This window comes from Urocampus carinirostris, chromosome 5 (genome assembly GCF_059441175.1).
Source record: "Urocampus carinirostris isolate Australia breed hairy pipefish chromosome 5, RoL_Ucar_1.0, whole genome shotgun sequence".
Taxonomy (NCBI): domain Eukaryota; kingdom Metazoa; phylum Chordata; class Actinopteri; order Syngnathiformes; family Syngnathidae; genus Urocampus; species Urocampus carinirostris.
In genome coordinates, this window is record NC_142353.1 from 29127066 (window position 1) to 29142417 (window position 15352).

Consider the following 15352-nt stretch of genomic DNA (forward strand, 5'->3'; position numbering starts at 1 on the left):
TAGCTTTCAGTCTACAGTATACCAGATAATACACCAAATTATAAAGTGCACTTTATTTTAAATGCGTAATAAAATATTCAAACAAATCTTTGGATGCACTATTTTTAAATGAATACAATAATATTGCGGTTGTTTTTATTATGTTTACATGTTTCAATTAATAAATTAAAATAATTCCCAATGTATTATATATTTATATTATTTAACTTATAGATAATTTAATTAATCAAATTATAAATATAAATAAGTGAAATATTCTAAATAGTAAAGTTGAAATGAAACCCCAATAATTAGGTGAATTTTCAATTTATAAATGATATTTATGATTGAATAATCTAATTTATAACTTTATAAGTCATTATAAAAGATAATTAAAATATTATTGATAACAAAAGTGAAATATAATCTTTAAAATTAGCTTAATTTTGAAAGGATTTTGCTCTTTTTAAGAATAATTGTTTTAAGGTAAAATAAGTCAAGTCAAGTCAAGTCAAGTCATTTTTATTTGTATAGCCCTTAATCACAATTAGTCTCTAAGGGCTTCACAAGGTATTACATATACTAAGTTTAGGTTATTCGTATGCTATAGAGTAGAAGTGAGTTTTAAGCCTAGATTTAAACATTTCCACCGAGGTTGCAGATCGGATCTCAGGGGGAAGAGCATTCCAATAATACAAAGATAAAGTAATAAAAATAATGTATTATTATTATTAATCTTATCATCATTATCATTGTTATTAATATTATCATTATTATCATTATTATTGTTATCATTATTATAAATGTTCAGACATGTATTCCTACTACGTGATTTTTATTTTTTTTGCAGTGTACGGCTCCATTTTTGATGTGGGTTATAATGTTTTTTTATTATTATTATTATTATTAACATGATTACTTACTTACTTTATACAATTACCTTTAACATATTATTTTATCTTGTAAATGTTTCCCAGCATCAGGATGGCACCATTAAAATGGTGTATTTAACATATGTTACAAATACAATGATTCTATAATTTTCCTATAATTTTATTCTATTCTATAAGTTATATCCCTACAAGAAATATGATTTGATACATTTAGTGATACAATTCATAGTGAAATGGTTTTATTTGGTCCAATTTGATTCACCAGTAACTTTTAAACAAAAAGAACAGTTTTACGGTTTAAAACAGTTTTGGTTACACCGTAATTTTACCCTATGTTATCATCATAACTCATTTATCAGGCGTAACAATGAGGTAGCAAAGGCTAACTCTGATGGCATGACAAGTTTGCTGTTTTAAAAGAAGAAAAAATATAATTTAAGTCAGTGTTTCTCAATTGGTAGGTTGCAACCCAAAAGTGGGTCGCAGACTTGCTTTCAGTGGGTCGAGAGCCTTTGCCTTTCTGAGAAAAAAATAATTGCTGGTTAATGAGATTCCTTAACAATATATGGAAAAAAAATCATTCATCAAGTTGAAAAAAAAGAGAGAATATATTTTACTACCTCTGGTTTCAACTGCAGTCTTTTAATTCAATAACTTTGATAAGGGGACATTTTTTCATGATTTGGATTTGTGGGCCCTGAAGTCAGAGCAGGTGAGAACCACTGCGTTAAACTTTGGTTGTGAGATTATAAAATAAATAATCAAAGGGTGTGAATATCTACGTTAACCAATGGAACTGGGATATCCCCATTGAATGCAAGTTTACCTTTGATGAAAGGGGCCCCCCCTGTACAATCTGTGAAAGTCACGTTGGTGACCATCTCCTTGACTTTGTGCTCGTAGCTCAGCAAGGTGCAGGCCAGCTGGGTCAAGGCCTTCAGTTGGTGGGCGGTCAAACTGAAGCTTCGACTTTTAAAGGGAGCCTTCATAGGAGCTGCCAAGAAAAGAAAAAAGTCCTCTGTATCATGTTATAGTTTCATGTAAGTACCGTAGTGACTGGACTACAAAGTGTACTGGATTTTAAGGCGCACTCTGAGTCAACTCAAGTCATGTTTATTTGTATAGCCCTTAATCACAAAGAGTATCAAAGAGCTGCACAGAACACAGATTATTGCAAACCACAGACTATTGTTACGCCATCACCTGATCTAAAAAAAAAAAATACAAATAACGAAATTTCTAATATATAAGATGCATCGGACTACAAAGCACATTAAATAAAACCTACTTTGGAAAATGGTGTAATATTAAAACACAACATGTCACTTAATTCTGTAGCGCAACTAAAAATGAACCACAAGCAAGAATAAAAAAACGTGGAGACACAAAGTGATCAAACCACATGTTAAGTTAGACACTCAAAATAAGGAGAGAACACAACAATGAATTTTGAACTTTCAAGGATATAAGGGAAAAACCAAAACCTCAGATAAGAAATTCTAACCTGTTCTCAAAGCCTTTCCCTCAACCCTTTCTTTCTTATCAAATATCCTTGGTTACAAAGGCAGATCCATCTTAAAGGGTGTGGGATATCAAAGAACAGCAAAATGATTGGCCGGTAGTGATGTAAACAGTGCATATTGGTAAAAACAACGAACAAACATGAGAAAGGGCTGCACGTACCACAGACTAATGCAAACTACAGACTATTATTACACCACCCCCTGATCTAAAACCAACATTTTGTTTTCATATGTTTCCATATTTTGAGAAGGGAATTAACAAAAATATATTTGAAAACAGTGGAATAATTTCCAATGAACCTTTTTGTAGAAAACCAACCTCACCCAGACCCTAGCTTCAGCAGCCACAAGTTAAATTGACTTTGAAAACACTTTTTAATCGGGATGCAATTTGTTTTTTGTGGTTTTTAGGTGCACCTTACAGTCAGAAAACACCCGCAACCCAGAGCTGGCTGAGCACGACACTCCTTATAAATATCGACCTATTCATGTTTTCCCAAAGTGGCGCATAAACAAAGACACAGCGAAAATATGCAAAGCTACAAGTCACACATGCACGTGCGTCTCTCTGGGTGCAAAACTTTTTTTTTTTTAATTTCCCCCACACCCTAACCCGGCAATGACCCCTTTTGGCAAATATGGATTTCCCATTGTGGAGGCTGCCAAACACATCACCCGGGGGATGTTCCGCATTAGGCGGTAGAATGGGAGATGGGTTGCCATACAAGCACAAATACTTTGTGTTTGCCGAAATGAGCTCTTTTGCAAAAGCATCGGGGAATGGATGAGCTCGGCATTGAGCGTGGGGTTGGGGAGGTAGATTATTGTCAGATTGTACAAAAATAGATTCTTACCCAATTGCAAAGGTGTAGTTTTGGCATGGACGAAGAAAACGTCTCCCCACGATACTTAACAATTGTTGTTTTGTCCCCATCGATAATATTTGATTACTTTTAAAAAAGTGTTTTTCCTCACCAATGCCAATCCCAAACCTAGGCCCATTCCCATTTGACAGGAAATATAGCTGATTTTAAGTGGCATTTTTTTAGTTCCAAGATGTTTAAAACATCCAACCATCCATTATCTGCACAGCTTATCCTCAGTAGTGTGCTGGAACCCATCCCAGCTATCTTCGGGCAGTGGGCAGGGGGACACCCTGAACTGGTTGCCAGCCAGTTGCAGGGCACACAGGGACAGACAATTTGCTCGCCCATTCACACATAGGGACAATTCGGACCAGTTAATTAACCTGACATGCACGGGGAGAACATGCAAACTCCACACAGGAGGTTCGATCTCATGACCTCAGAACTGTGCCGCACACATGCTAACCACTGCACCGCTGTGCTGCCCATGTTTAAAACAATTTAAAGATACATAAACTGATCATTTTATCAATCAGGTACATAAAATTGGTATTTTTATTGAATATTTTCCACAATAATTTTAAGTATTTCATGTCAACATATCTATTCAAATGAGTAAATGTATTGACAATTTACAAGATAATTTCTGGACAGGACAGTTGTGTTTATTTTATACGAGAAACAAGAAGAAAGTTTATAAAATAGGAAAACAATGTACTTAAAGTCAGCAAAACATTGATTAAGTTATAAAATCCTAACCCATAAGCCTAATTTTGAATTGGGTTTTTGTAGATGTTTTAACTTTTTTTAAATAAACTTGACTGTTTAAGGAACTATTTCAAATATATATATAAAATAAGAGCAGACCTATCATCTGCAAGATAATAAAAAGATGTATTCATTTTAAGGAATATTTTTCTACATTAGTTCGAAAAAAAAAACCTCCTGCTTAGCCTGTAACTTACCAACGCTAGATTAATTACCCATGAAAAACAAAAAAGAAAACTGATTTACCATAGAGCGGGATAAGATAATTGTGCTGAATTTCAGTATTTTTATTTTATTTTACGGAACATCCAACAATAGGAAAAATATACTTAAGATGAGCAAAATATTCTGCCTATGCAACAATTGGGTAACATACCCTGCCCATGCATGTCAGGTTAATTGGCAGAATATTGATTTTAATTTGTTTTACTTGTTTGTTTTTTTAGTATAAAGAGAAAAGAAATGGAATGAATAAAAGCAGCAAAACTATCGAAACAACTGCTGGATAGGATCATAGGTTCTTTGAAGTGTGCCCACCTAAAGAAAACAGAACAACCCAATGGCAGAATGTTTACTCTATTTTTACGGTTATATTATCCAGCTTTGGGAAGTTTTACTTGATTTTTTAGTAAAACAAGAATGAGGATAGATGAATGAACAAAATGAGCAGAATTATATAAAAAGCTCCTTGATAAGATCGTGGATATTTTTGAAGTGTAGGTTACTCCCTCAAAATATACAAAAATATAACCCGTTGGAAGAATATTGATTTAATTTTGAATGTAATTATTTTTTGCCGTTTTCAAATATTTTAACTTGTTCTTTCTGGTAAAATAACAATGAGTATAAGTGAATGGATAAAATGAGAAGACATATCTAACAACTGCTGAACAAGATCAATATACTAAAATCAGGATACTTTTTTCTTATTGGGAAATATTTTTTCTACCACAACTCGAGAAAAACACATAAAATGAGCCATCTGATGCAAGATAATATATTTTTACCATTTTTAAGTAATTTATTTTCTTATTTTAGTCGCTCTGAAGGTAAAGCGCTCGACCTGGGATCAAAAAGTCCCAGGTTCGATTCCCGCCTCCTCTGTGTTATATGTCGAAGTGTCCTTGGGCAAGACACTGAATCCCTAACGCCCCCCGATAAGCAGGTAGTTGCATCGTTTGGCTGGCGCTTCTATCAGTGTGTGAGTGTGTGTGAATGGGTAAGTGTGAAGAACATTGTAAGGTGCTTTGGGAGGTCTTCATTGACTTGAAAAGTGTTATATGAATGCAGAGCATTTACAATTTACCATTTAGTAGAAAAACAAACATTATATATTACAACAAGAAAAATCAGACTTAAACTGAGCAAAATCTTCTGTCAAAAGGTTAAAAATGTATTTTTATCTTGTGTATCCAAGAAAATCTGACAAAATGACAACCTAAAATTCCCAAGTGAAGATTTCTTAATCACACTTGAAGTTTTGACCCACTGGTGATTATGAGATTATGTTTGTGGCCACGCTATGTTTACATGCGTGTAAAGCCGGTCGTTTTGAATAACTTCATTTGCAGAGGACGCTTCCCGCATGTCACTCTTGGATTATAATTGCCGCTCTGGAAGCAGACGGCTGGATATTGCCTGACCTCAAGTTTGCAATTGTAAGCATTTATTCATATGCGCGTGTGTGCAGACACATACAAAATGGCATGTGAATACCGGAGTGATTATTTGGAGTGAACGTGGAATTAAAGCGCAAGGGTCTGCTGTCTGGCTAGTAATGGGCTCCGGTGGGACCTTGTGGGCTTGTGTGCACGCGTGACCTAGCTTGACATGGACGTGCTTGTCTTTATTTCGACATCTCGCACGTTCATGCACGCAACACCATCCAGTTTATTTGTGGAGATGTCGACTCATCCATTTGCATCAACAGCTCATTTTTTGTTTCTTACCGTTTTTTCGTTTATTACTTTCTCTATTATATGCATACCTGGTCAACAGTGATAGAACTAACGTGTTGCAATTACTGTTCTCGGTAATGAGTACCGGTACACGTTATTAATAAGATTTAGTAACTCAATTGTACTTACTACGCAGAGTGTTACTGCATTACACATTCCTTGCAGATAATAAATTAGAATGTTTCTGACTACTGACAGATCATTGATATTGTCACATACAACCCTTATCAGAATATCACAATCACCTTCATCATTGTCTTGCTACAAAGAAATTATTGTTGCACCCCAGTTGGCAAAATATGCAGTAGAAAAATAAATTAACAATATATAGAAAAATAGTGATATAAGTACTCAACTTTAATATGAAGTATTAACTACACACAACCGAGATATTGCTCTTTAATGCGGGATATTGCAATTAAAACAAACTGTGTTCCAAAACTGTGGCAGTAGTGGCAATAGGTGGGCATGTTTATATTTACCTATTAAGTACAACTGAATACAGTTATTGTGATGCCTTCTTGAGCACAGTAAGAGGTCACTAAAATTCTCCTCATTTAGATATTCTCCCTATGTACTCGTATCCAAGCCAAATTTACAACTACAGAATAAAATACTCAAATCAGTGGGTCAGCTCATTAGCGAAAGATAGGTAGTGCGTGGGGAAAGGGGTGTGGCTTATACGGAAACAACAAACTAATTCAATCAATGGGGCAGCCGTAAGAATAGAATTAACAGTAAAAGTGTGTTGAATTTTGGTTGTTTTATATGTAAAAAAATGCTGCTGATTTCAACCTTAATTTTGAGCAAATTGTAAATATGTTTCAGGAAATTAAGAACAATCGTACTTAATCTAATCAAAATACTGTAATCCTAAATAGCATATGGTCAATTATTTTTCTTAGTGAGGCATTTTCTTCGATTTATAATAGAACATATTTCTTAAAATGAGCAAAATAATGTACTTGAGTACTAAGAATGTTCTACTTATTTTCGTGTTATTTCTTTTTTTGGGAAATAGACACAAAGTACTTTAAAATGACGAAAAGATAAAGCCAAATGAAATGAGGGGGAAAAATTCACACATAAGGGGTGGCAATTGATTTTTGGGGGACTTAATAAAATATGTAAATATATTCTTGGATGCATTATTATTTTTATTGTTTTTATTGAATTCATTTGAACTTTAATGAACCAATTAAATACTTTTAACACATTAATTATATGTATTGAATGAATTTAAATCAATATAATTTATTAATTTCTGAAAAATTAGAAAAAATGGGTAAAATATTCTAAATGGAGAAATAATCCTGAAAAGGGGCAAACGTTTGTGAAATGATTTGCCAGTTTTATTTGCTTTGTTTCCAACACCCCTTAGGGCTAATTTGTTGTTTTGTAACCATAATATATTTAAAAAAAGAAGACTCAGGGGGACAGACCAGAAAATGGAAATTCTCTCATCTGAAAGCTCTCCCCGTTTCTCCTTTTTAGTTCAACATCCATTGATGTATTTTCTCCTTATGGGAAGTGTCTGCTTAAGTTTAGACTTAACAACAATAATACAGAGTTATTCTTTTTTGTTGTCATCATTATTTTATATTTAGAGTATACATATATATATATATATTTAGAGTATATATATATATAAAATTTAGTTTTTTTGAGATCTTGTAAAAGTCTTTCATGATATAACATTGTCTTATTGCCCACCCTCACACGACTCCCTCACCTTGCCTGGAGAATCCTAGTTTGCTACTAAGTCACCTTGTCGTAGCAAGCTGAGCACCACCGCTTGGCCATGACCTTGATGTTTAACAGGATGCCCCCCCCCCTTCTTCTCCGTGCTACATGAGTATTTATGGTTGTCTTCTCCGCCAAATAGCTCTATAGCCATCGCTGTCTAGTACACTGCCATCTGAAGCTCATTATACCTTTGTCACAACAGTGAGGGCAAATGGAAGCTCTCAAAGCAGCTTGATGGAGGATCTGCGCTTAAAAGCACCCAGGTGTATCATACGGCATTGTCGCGGAGAGCGCTGTGACTCAGGACGAGGGGAGTTCAGCCAAAGGTCAGTGCCGTAACAATCGATGAAGGACGACTGTTGCTGAAAGCGACCAAAGAAATGCAATGAAATAAGAGATGTCTTGCGTACGGTGTGATGGTGTTCTTGGCAGGCAAAAATCAATGTGGGCCTATATTATTCTATAGATCAGTGTTTCTAGATTTCTTAGAGACAAGGCATACCTTTTTTTCTTTAAATAAATCTCAAGGCATATTACGATCTCTGCAGAATAATGTCAAATAAATACCATTTAATCAAATACAAAAGGGATAAATACAGTATATTAGCCTAGATGGTAGGGCGCCCGCTCCGAGACTGGGAGGTCGCTGGTTCAAGCCTTGGCCGAGTCATACCTAAGACTTACATTGGTACTCATTGCCTCCCTGCTTGGCGCTCGGCATTAAGGGTTGGAAATGGGGGGTTTGGTCACCTAATGACTCCCAACACAGCAGTTGGGTCTAAAATGGCGGCGCCCTGTTTGGCTGCGGCTGCATCGGCTCACTGCAGTTTAACTGTACGGGTCAGGTGTATCGACATTTCGTTCTGTGTGTATGGTTACAAAGAATGACAATAAACAAAGTAAAGTAAAGTAAAATATTCGTTTATAGGCAGCACGGCAGCTGGTTGGTTAGCGCAGAAGTCCAGGGTTCAATTACAGCTAATGCAAGCGAGTGAGTTGTATGTCTCTGTGTGCTCTGCAACTGGCTGGCAACAAGTTGAGGGTGTCCCTTGCCCACTGCCCGAAGATAGGTGGGATGAGCTCCAGAACCCCTGCGACCCCAATGTGTATAAGCGGAGCCCTGCAGATTATGGATGGACGAATATTACATATGTATTATATATCATTTCTAGATATGCTGGCAGTAGAATATTGTGAAAAAATATATTAAATTGATAAATAATAGGAAAAAAATATCCTTTATTTTTCTTATTATATTAATATATATGTACTTATATAAAAAAAGATAAGCTGCACATCAAAAATCTTAAAATAATCATAAGTAAATAAATACAATTATTTTTTATTTAGAATACAATAGAATAGAATAGAATATGCCTTTATTGTCATTGTTACAACATGGGATATGCTGTGACAACGAAATTTGTATGTTGTTTAATGTTTAATCTATTTTCAATAGTATTTTTTTTTTAATTTGGGGAATTATTTTTATTTTGATTTATTTGTATGAATATTAAGGCACACTACCCATGGAAGGTAAAACAAAAGTACAATTTTTAAAAAAAATATGAAAAACATTATTAGGTTTTAAATTATTAAGGTTCTTAATGTATGAATTGTCAAAAGCGACAAGTTGTAAAATTTGAATCTATTAAAAAAAAAAAAACTCCAATATGTTTTTGTAGTTTTCATAGGTACTATGTTTTGTTTTCTTCTTAACTTTTTGAGAACAATCTGAAAAATAATTCATGAACTGAAACAATGTTTTTTGTCAGCAATTTAATAAACTGCGATTGTTCTTATTTAGTTAACATAATTATTTACAAAAAGGAAAATAAGAAAATATTTGATATTTTTATTTGATTGATTTCCCTTATTTAACATTAAAAAATATTAGAAATGTATTCAAATAAGATTGTATTACTCACCTCAAACATTACAAATATATATTTAATTTTCAGGGGAACAAAAAAAAAGTTTTTTGACCAAAAAGTTAAATAATTCCAAGTATATTTCTTTTTGTTTTTTTTTTAGATACGTCGTCTGTTTCTTAAACAAATATAAGAAACATACTTAACATCAGCAAAGTTGTCTCATTTTGCAAATGGTGGATTATTTTGTTCACTTAAGAAATGCTTAAAGCCAGCTAAACAATCTAAATAAGGTTATTTTGCTTGTTTTAGGTGTTTGTGTTCTTATTTTACAAGGAAAAAAGGTTGAATCAGCTTAATACTTTGTGCCAAATGAGTATGATTTTATTATTTGCAGTGTCAATGTTGTTACAAAGCACACTGGTTATAAATCACATCGGCTGCTTTAGATCTGATGTTTATAGTTTTGAAAGCACCTAAAATAAGGAAGGAAAACAATAATGGATTTTGAACATGCCAGGAGCACAGGAGACAACCAAACCCTCAGATAAGAAATTCCAACCAGTTCTAAAAGTCCTGAGTCCTTTTTTCGTAATAAATCTCTTTAATTACAAAAGCAGATTCGCGCTGAAGAGAGTGGTAATCAAAGAGCAGAAACATTATTGGCTGATAGTGACAATAATGTAAACAGTGCATAATAGTCAAAACAACTCGATGTGGCCATCAAAACGAACCACAGAGAGTGGTAACAGCTAGCTTCTAGTGGCTCATTAGATTGGAAAATCAATTAATCAAACAAATCTGGCTCAGAGGAAAATCAGAAGAGCAGAAAGAATTACTGATCATCAGCATTTGCTCCATGGATTGTTGTCGGGTATGGGAAGGGACATCGGGAGCGAAGGCAATATTGGTGCTGCAAGCCCGGCCCACTGCTGTGGCTAAGGTACGTTAAAACCTCACAAGGTACTCCTGCCTAGCCTTTAACTTACCAATGTAATTACCCATGAAACAGATGACTTGGAGCTTCAACTCCTGGGAAACCGCTACATTTGGGATGTTTGTATTTTAATCATCAAGAAGACCTAGCTCAATCTAAGGATACCCAATCCTAGCGTGCAGCTAGCTAGCCACTCTCCAAATTACTTTTTTACACTGAAAGGAAAAGCCCCTCCAATTTTGTTGTACTCTTGTAAAATTCCAAGAAAGACCATTTGTTCAACTGCAATTATGTGTTCTGTATTTTTACCTGGAGTGCTTGTTGTTATTCTGTTACAGTTGTGTACTCTCAGTTATTAACTGTCCATCCATCCATCCATCCATTGTCTTCCGCTTATCCGAGGTCGGGTCGCGGGGGCAGCAGCGTTAAAAGGGAAGCCCAGACGTCCCTATCCCCAGCCACTTCCTCCAGCTCATCCGACGGGACCCCGAGGCGTTCCCAAGCCAGCCGAGAGACATAGTCTCTCCAACGTGTCCTGGGCCGCCCCCGGGGCCTCCTGCCGGTGGGACATGCCCGGAACACCTCCCGAGGGAGGCGTCCAGGAGGCATCCTTATTAGATGCCCGAGCCACCTCAACTGGCTCCTCTCAACGCGGAGGAGCAGTGGCTCTACTCAGAGTCCCTCCCGGATGACTGAGCTTCTCACCCTATCTCTAAGGGAGAACCCAGCCACCCTGCGGAGGAAACTCATTTCGGCCGCTTGTATCCGGGATCGAGTTCTTTCGGTCATGACCCAAAGTTCATGACCATAGGTGAGGGTAGGAACGTAGATCGACCGGTAGATCGAGAGCTTTGCCTTTCGGCTCAGCTCCCTCTTCACCACGACAGACCGGTACAGGGTCCGAATGACGGCAGACGCTGCACCGACCCGTCTGTCGATCTCCCGTTCCATCCTACCCTCACTCGTGAACAAGACCCCAAGATACTTGAACTCCTCCACTTGGGGCAAGACCTCCTCCCCGACCCGGAGGAAGCAGTGGCTCTACTCAGAGTCCCTCCCGGATGACTGAGCTTCTCACCCTATCTCTAAGGGAGAACTCAGCCACCCTGCGGAGGAAACTCATTTCGGCCGCTTGTATCCGGGATCGAGTTCTTTCGGTCATGACCCAAAGTTCATGACCATAGGTGAGGGTAGGAACGTAGATCGACCGGTAGATCGAGAGCTTTGCCTTTCGGCTCAGCTCCCTCTTCACCACGACAGACCGGTACAGGGTCCGAATGACGGCAGACGCTGCACCGACCCGTCTGTCGATCTCCCGTTCCATCCTACCCTCACTCGTGAACAAGACCCCAAGATACTTGAACTCCTCCACTTGGGGCAAGACCTCCTCCCCGACCCGGAGGGAACATACCACCCTTTTCCGACTGAGAACCATGGCCTCGGACTTGGAGGTGCTGATCCCCATCCCGGCCGCTTCACACTCGGTTGCGAATCGCCCCAGCGAGTGCTGAAGATCACGGGCTGAGGAAGCCAACAGCACCACGTCATCTGCAAAAAGCAGTGACGCAATGCTGAGGCCCCCAAACCGGACTCCATCCCCGCCAAGGCTGCGCCTAGAAATTCTGTCCATAAAAGTTATGAACAGAATCGGTGACAAAGGGCAGCCCTGGCGGAGCCCAACCCTCACCGGGAACGAATCCGACTTATTGCCGGCAATGCGGACCAGACTCTGGCACCGGGCATACAGGGACCGCACAGCCCGGATAAGACTGTGCGGTACCCCATACTCCCGAAGCACCCCCCACAGGGCCTCCCGAGGAACGCGGTCGAATGCCTTCTCCAAGTCCACAAAACACATGTAGACCGGACAGGCAAACTCCCATGCACCCTCAAAGACCCTGAAGAGTGTATAGAGCTGGTCCAGTGTTCCACGGCCAGGACGAAAACCACACTGTTCCTCCTGAATCCGAGATTCGACTTCCTGGCGGACCCTCCTCTCCAGTACCCCTGAATAGACCTTACCAGGGAGGCTGAGAAGTGTGATTCCCCTGTAGTTGGAACACACTCTCCGGTCCCCCTTCTTAAAGACGGGAACCACCACCCCAGTCTGCCAGTCCAGAGGCACTGTCCCCGATGTCCACGCGATGTTGCAGAGGCGCGTCAACCATGACACGCCCACAACATCCAGAGCCTAATGAAGTCTGGGCGGATCTCATCGACCCCCGGGGCCCTGCCACCGAGGAGTTTTTTGACAACCTCGGTGACTTCAACCCCAGTGATACGAGAGCCCAACCCAGAGTCCTCAGGCTCTGCTTCCCCAGAGGAAGACGTGCCGGTGGAATTGAGGAGGTCTTCGAAGTACTCCGCCCACCGATTCACAACGTCCCGGGTCGAGGTCAGCAGCGCCCCATCGGCACTATACACAGTGTCGATGGCACACCGCTTCCTCCCCCTAAGACGTCGGATGGTGGACCAGAATTTCCTCGAAGCCGTTCGGAAGTCGGCTTCCATGGCCTCGCCAAACTCCTCCCATGCCCGAGTTTTTGCCTCGGCAACCGCCAAAGCCGCATTCCGCTTGGCCAGCCGATACCTGCCAGCTGCTTCCAGAGTCCCACAGGCCAGGAAGGCCCGATAAGACTCCTTCTTCAGCTTGACGGCATCCCTCACCGCCGGTGACCACCAACGGGTCTGAGGGTTGCCACCGCGGCAGGCACCGACTACCTTGCGGCCACAGCTCCGATCAGCCGCCTCGACAATGGAGGCGCGGAACATGGTCCACTCGGACTCAATGTCCCCCGCCTCCCTCGGGACATGGGCGAAGTTCTGCCGGAGGTGTGAATTGAAACTTCTTCTGAGAGGAGATTCTGCCAGCCGTTCTCAACAGACCCTCACAACACGCTTGGGTCTGCCGGGTCGGGCCGGCATCTTCCCCCACCATCGAAGCCAACTCACCACCAGGTGGTGATCAGTTGACAGCTCCGCCCCTCTCTTCACCCGAGTGTCCAGAACATGCGGCCGCAGGTCCGACGAAACGATGACAAAGTCGATCATCGAACTACGGCCTAGGGTGTCCTGGTGCCAAGTGCACATATGGACACCCTTATGTCTGAAAATGGTGTTCATTATGGACAGACCATGACGAGCACAGAAGTCCAATAACGAAACACCACTCGGGTTCAGGTCAGGGGGGCCGTTCTTCCCAATCACGCCCCTCCAGGTCTCACTGTCATTGCCCACGTGAGCGTTGAAGTCTCCCAGCAGTACGAGGGAGTCCCCAGGGGGCGCGGTCTCAAGCACACCCTCTAAGGACCCCAAGAAGGGTGGGTACTCCGAACTGCTATTTGGTGCATAAGCACAAATAACAGTCATGACCCGTCCCCCCACCCGAAGGGGGAGGGAGGCTACCCTCTCGTCTACCGGGGTGAACCCCAACGTACAGGCGCCGAGCCGTGGAGCAATTAATATGCCCACACCGGCTCTGCGCCTCTCACCACGGGCAACTCCAGAGTGGAAGAGAGTCCAACCCCTCTCGAGAGGACTGGTACCAGAGCCCAAGCCGTGCGTAGAGGTGAGTCCGACTATATCTAGTCGGAATTTCTCAACCTCACGCACCAACTCGGGCTCCTTCCCTGCCAGAGAGGTAACGTTCCATGTCCCAAAAGCCAGTTTCTGTAGCCCGGGATCGTCGCGCCAAGGACCCCTCCCTTGGCTGCTACCCAGCTCTCTGCGCACCCGACCCCTTTGGCCCCTCCTACAGGTGGTGAGCCCATGGGAAGAGGGTCCCACGTCGTCCCTTCGGGCTGTGCCCGGCCGGCCCCCGTGGGTAAGGGTCCGGCCACCAGGCGCTCGCCAGCGGACCCCACCTCCAGGCCTGGCTCCAGAAGGGGGCCCCGGTAACCCGCGTCCGGGCGAGGGAAATCGAGGACCAAAGTTTTCTCTCATCATTAGGGGTCTTCTGATCTGCGTTTTGTCTGGCCACTCACCTAGGACCTGTTTGCCATGGGTGACCCTACCAGGGGCTTAAAGCCCCCGACAACATAGCTCCTAGGATCATTGGGACACACAAACTCCTCCACCACGATAAGGTAGCAGATCATCATTTCAAGGTAAGTTCGACCCGTTGTTAGCTTTTCCTTTTCACGAGGGGTACTGATCCCCATTAACTGCGATAAACGAGGGATTACTACATAGAAATATCTCTGAGTGCCCTGTCTTACTTTGTGGCTTTTATTGACAAAATGCAACAAAAGAGATAAGGTAGTTTTGGGCCGACCATCCATCTCCCTCTCCCGTGGCTTCCATCACATTTCCCACCACACAAACTGCTCTTGACTGACAGAAGGAGGCGAGCGGAGGAGGGAATCGGGAAGAAAAGGGAATTCCCTCAGCACTTGTTATTGATTCGCCTGTTTACGGGCGAATAGTTTAACGCCGTTTACAAAACAGAGCAGATGCAACCAGTGAACAAAAAGGTAAACAATTGCCGCGTGGCGGGCTGCCAAATCCCCAGATTGACGTATTAAACTCACGGTGAAGAGCATTTCCCCTTTGGCTGCACTTATCGCCACTTCATTTGCTCTCAGCTCAGAAAACACTCTCTCTTTTCTTGTTTTTTCCGAGACAGTACGCCTTTTGCCGTCTGGCTATTTTCTGTCCCCGTCCGACCCAAGAGGCCCGGTTGAGCCTAACACAGCCATTAGTAAGGGAATTGCATGTGTCTGACATGGCCGAAAAGCAATTATGAGACACTTTCTAGCAAATGATACCCAAGTCTTTGGGGAATGGGCAATCATGCAATAATTTGGCCACTG

At 41.1% G+C, this 15352-nt stretch overlaps 1 protein-coding gene across 1 annotated transcript in view; it reads right to left on the reverse strand.

Annotated features, from left to right (window-relative positions):
* Window positions 1-15352, reverse strand: part of kiaa0825 (KIAA0825 ortholog) — a 215324-nt gene that overhangs the window by 162219 nt on the left and 37753 nt on the right. Inside the window, exon 7 of the mRNA XM_088336394.1 lies at window positions 1699-1866. Within this exon, the coding sequence (XP_088192520.1) occupies window positions 1699-1866 (168 nt within the window). The remainder of the gene's footprint in view (window positions 1-1698; window positions 1867-15352) is intronic.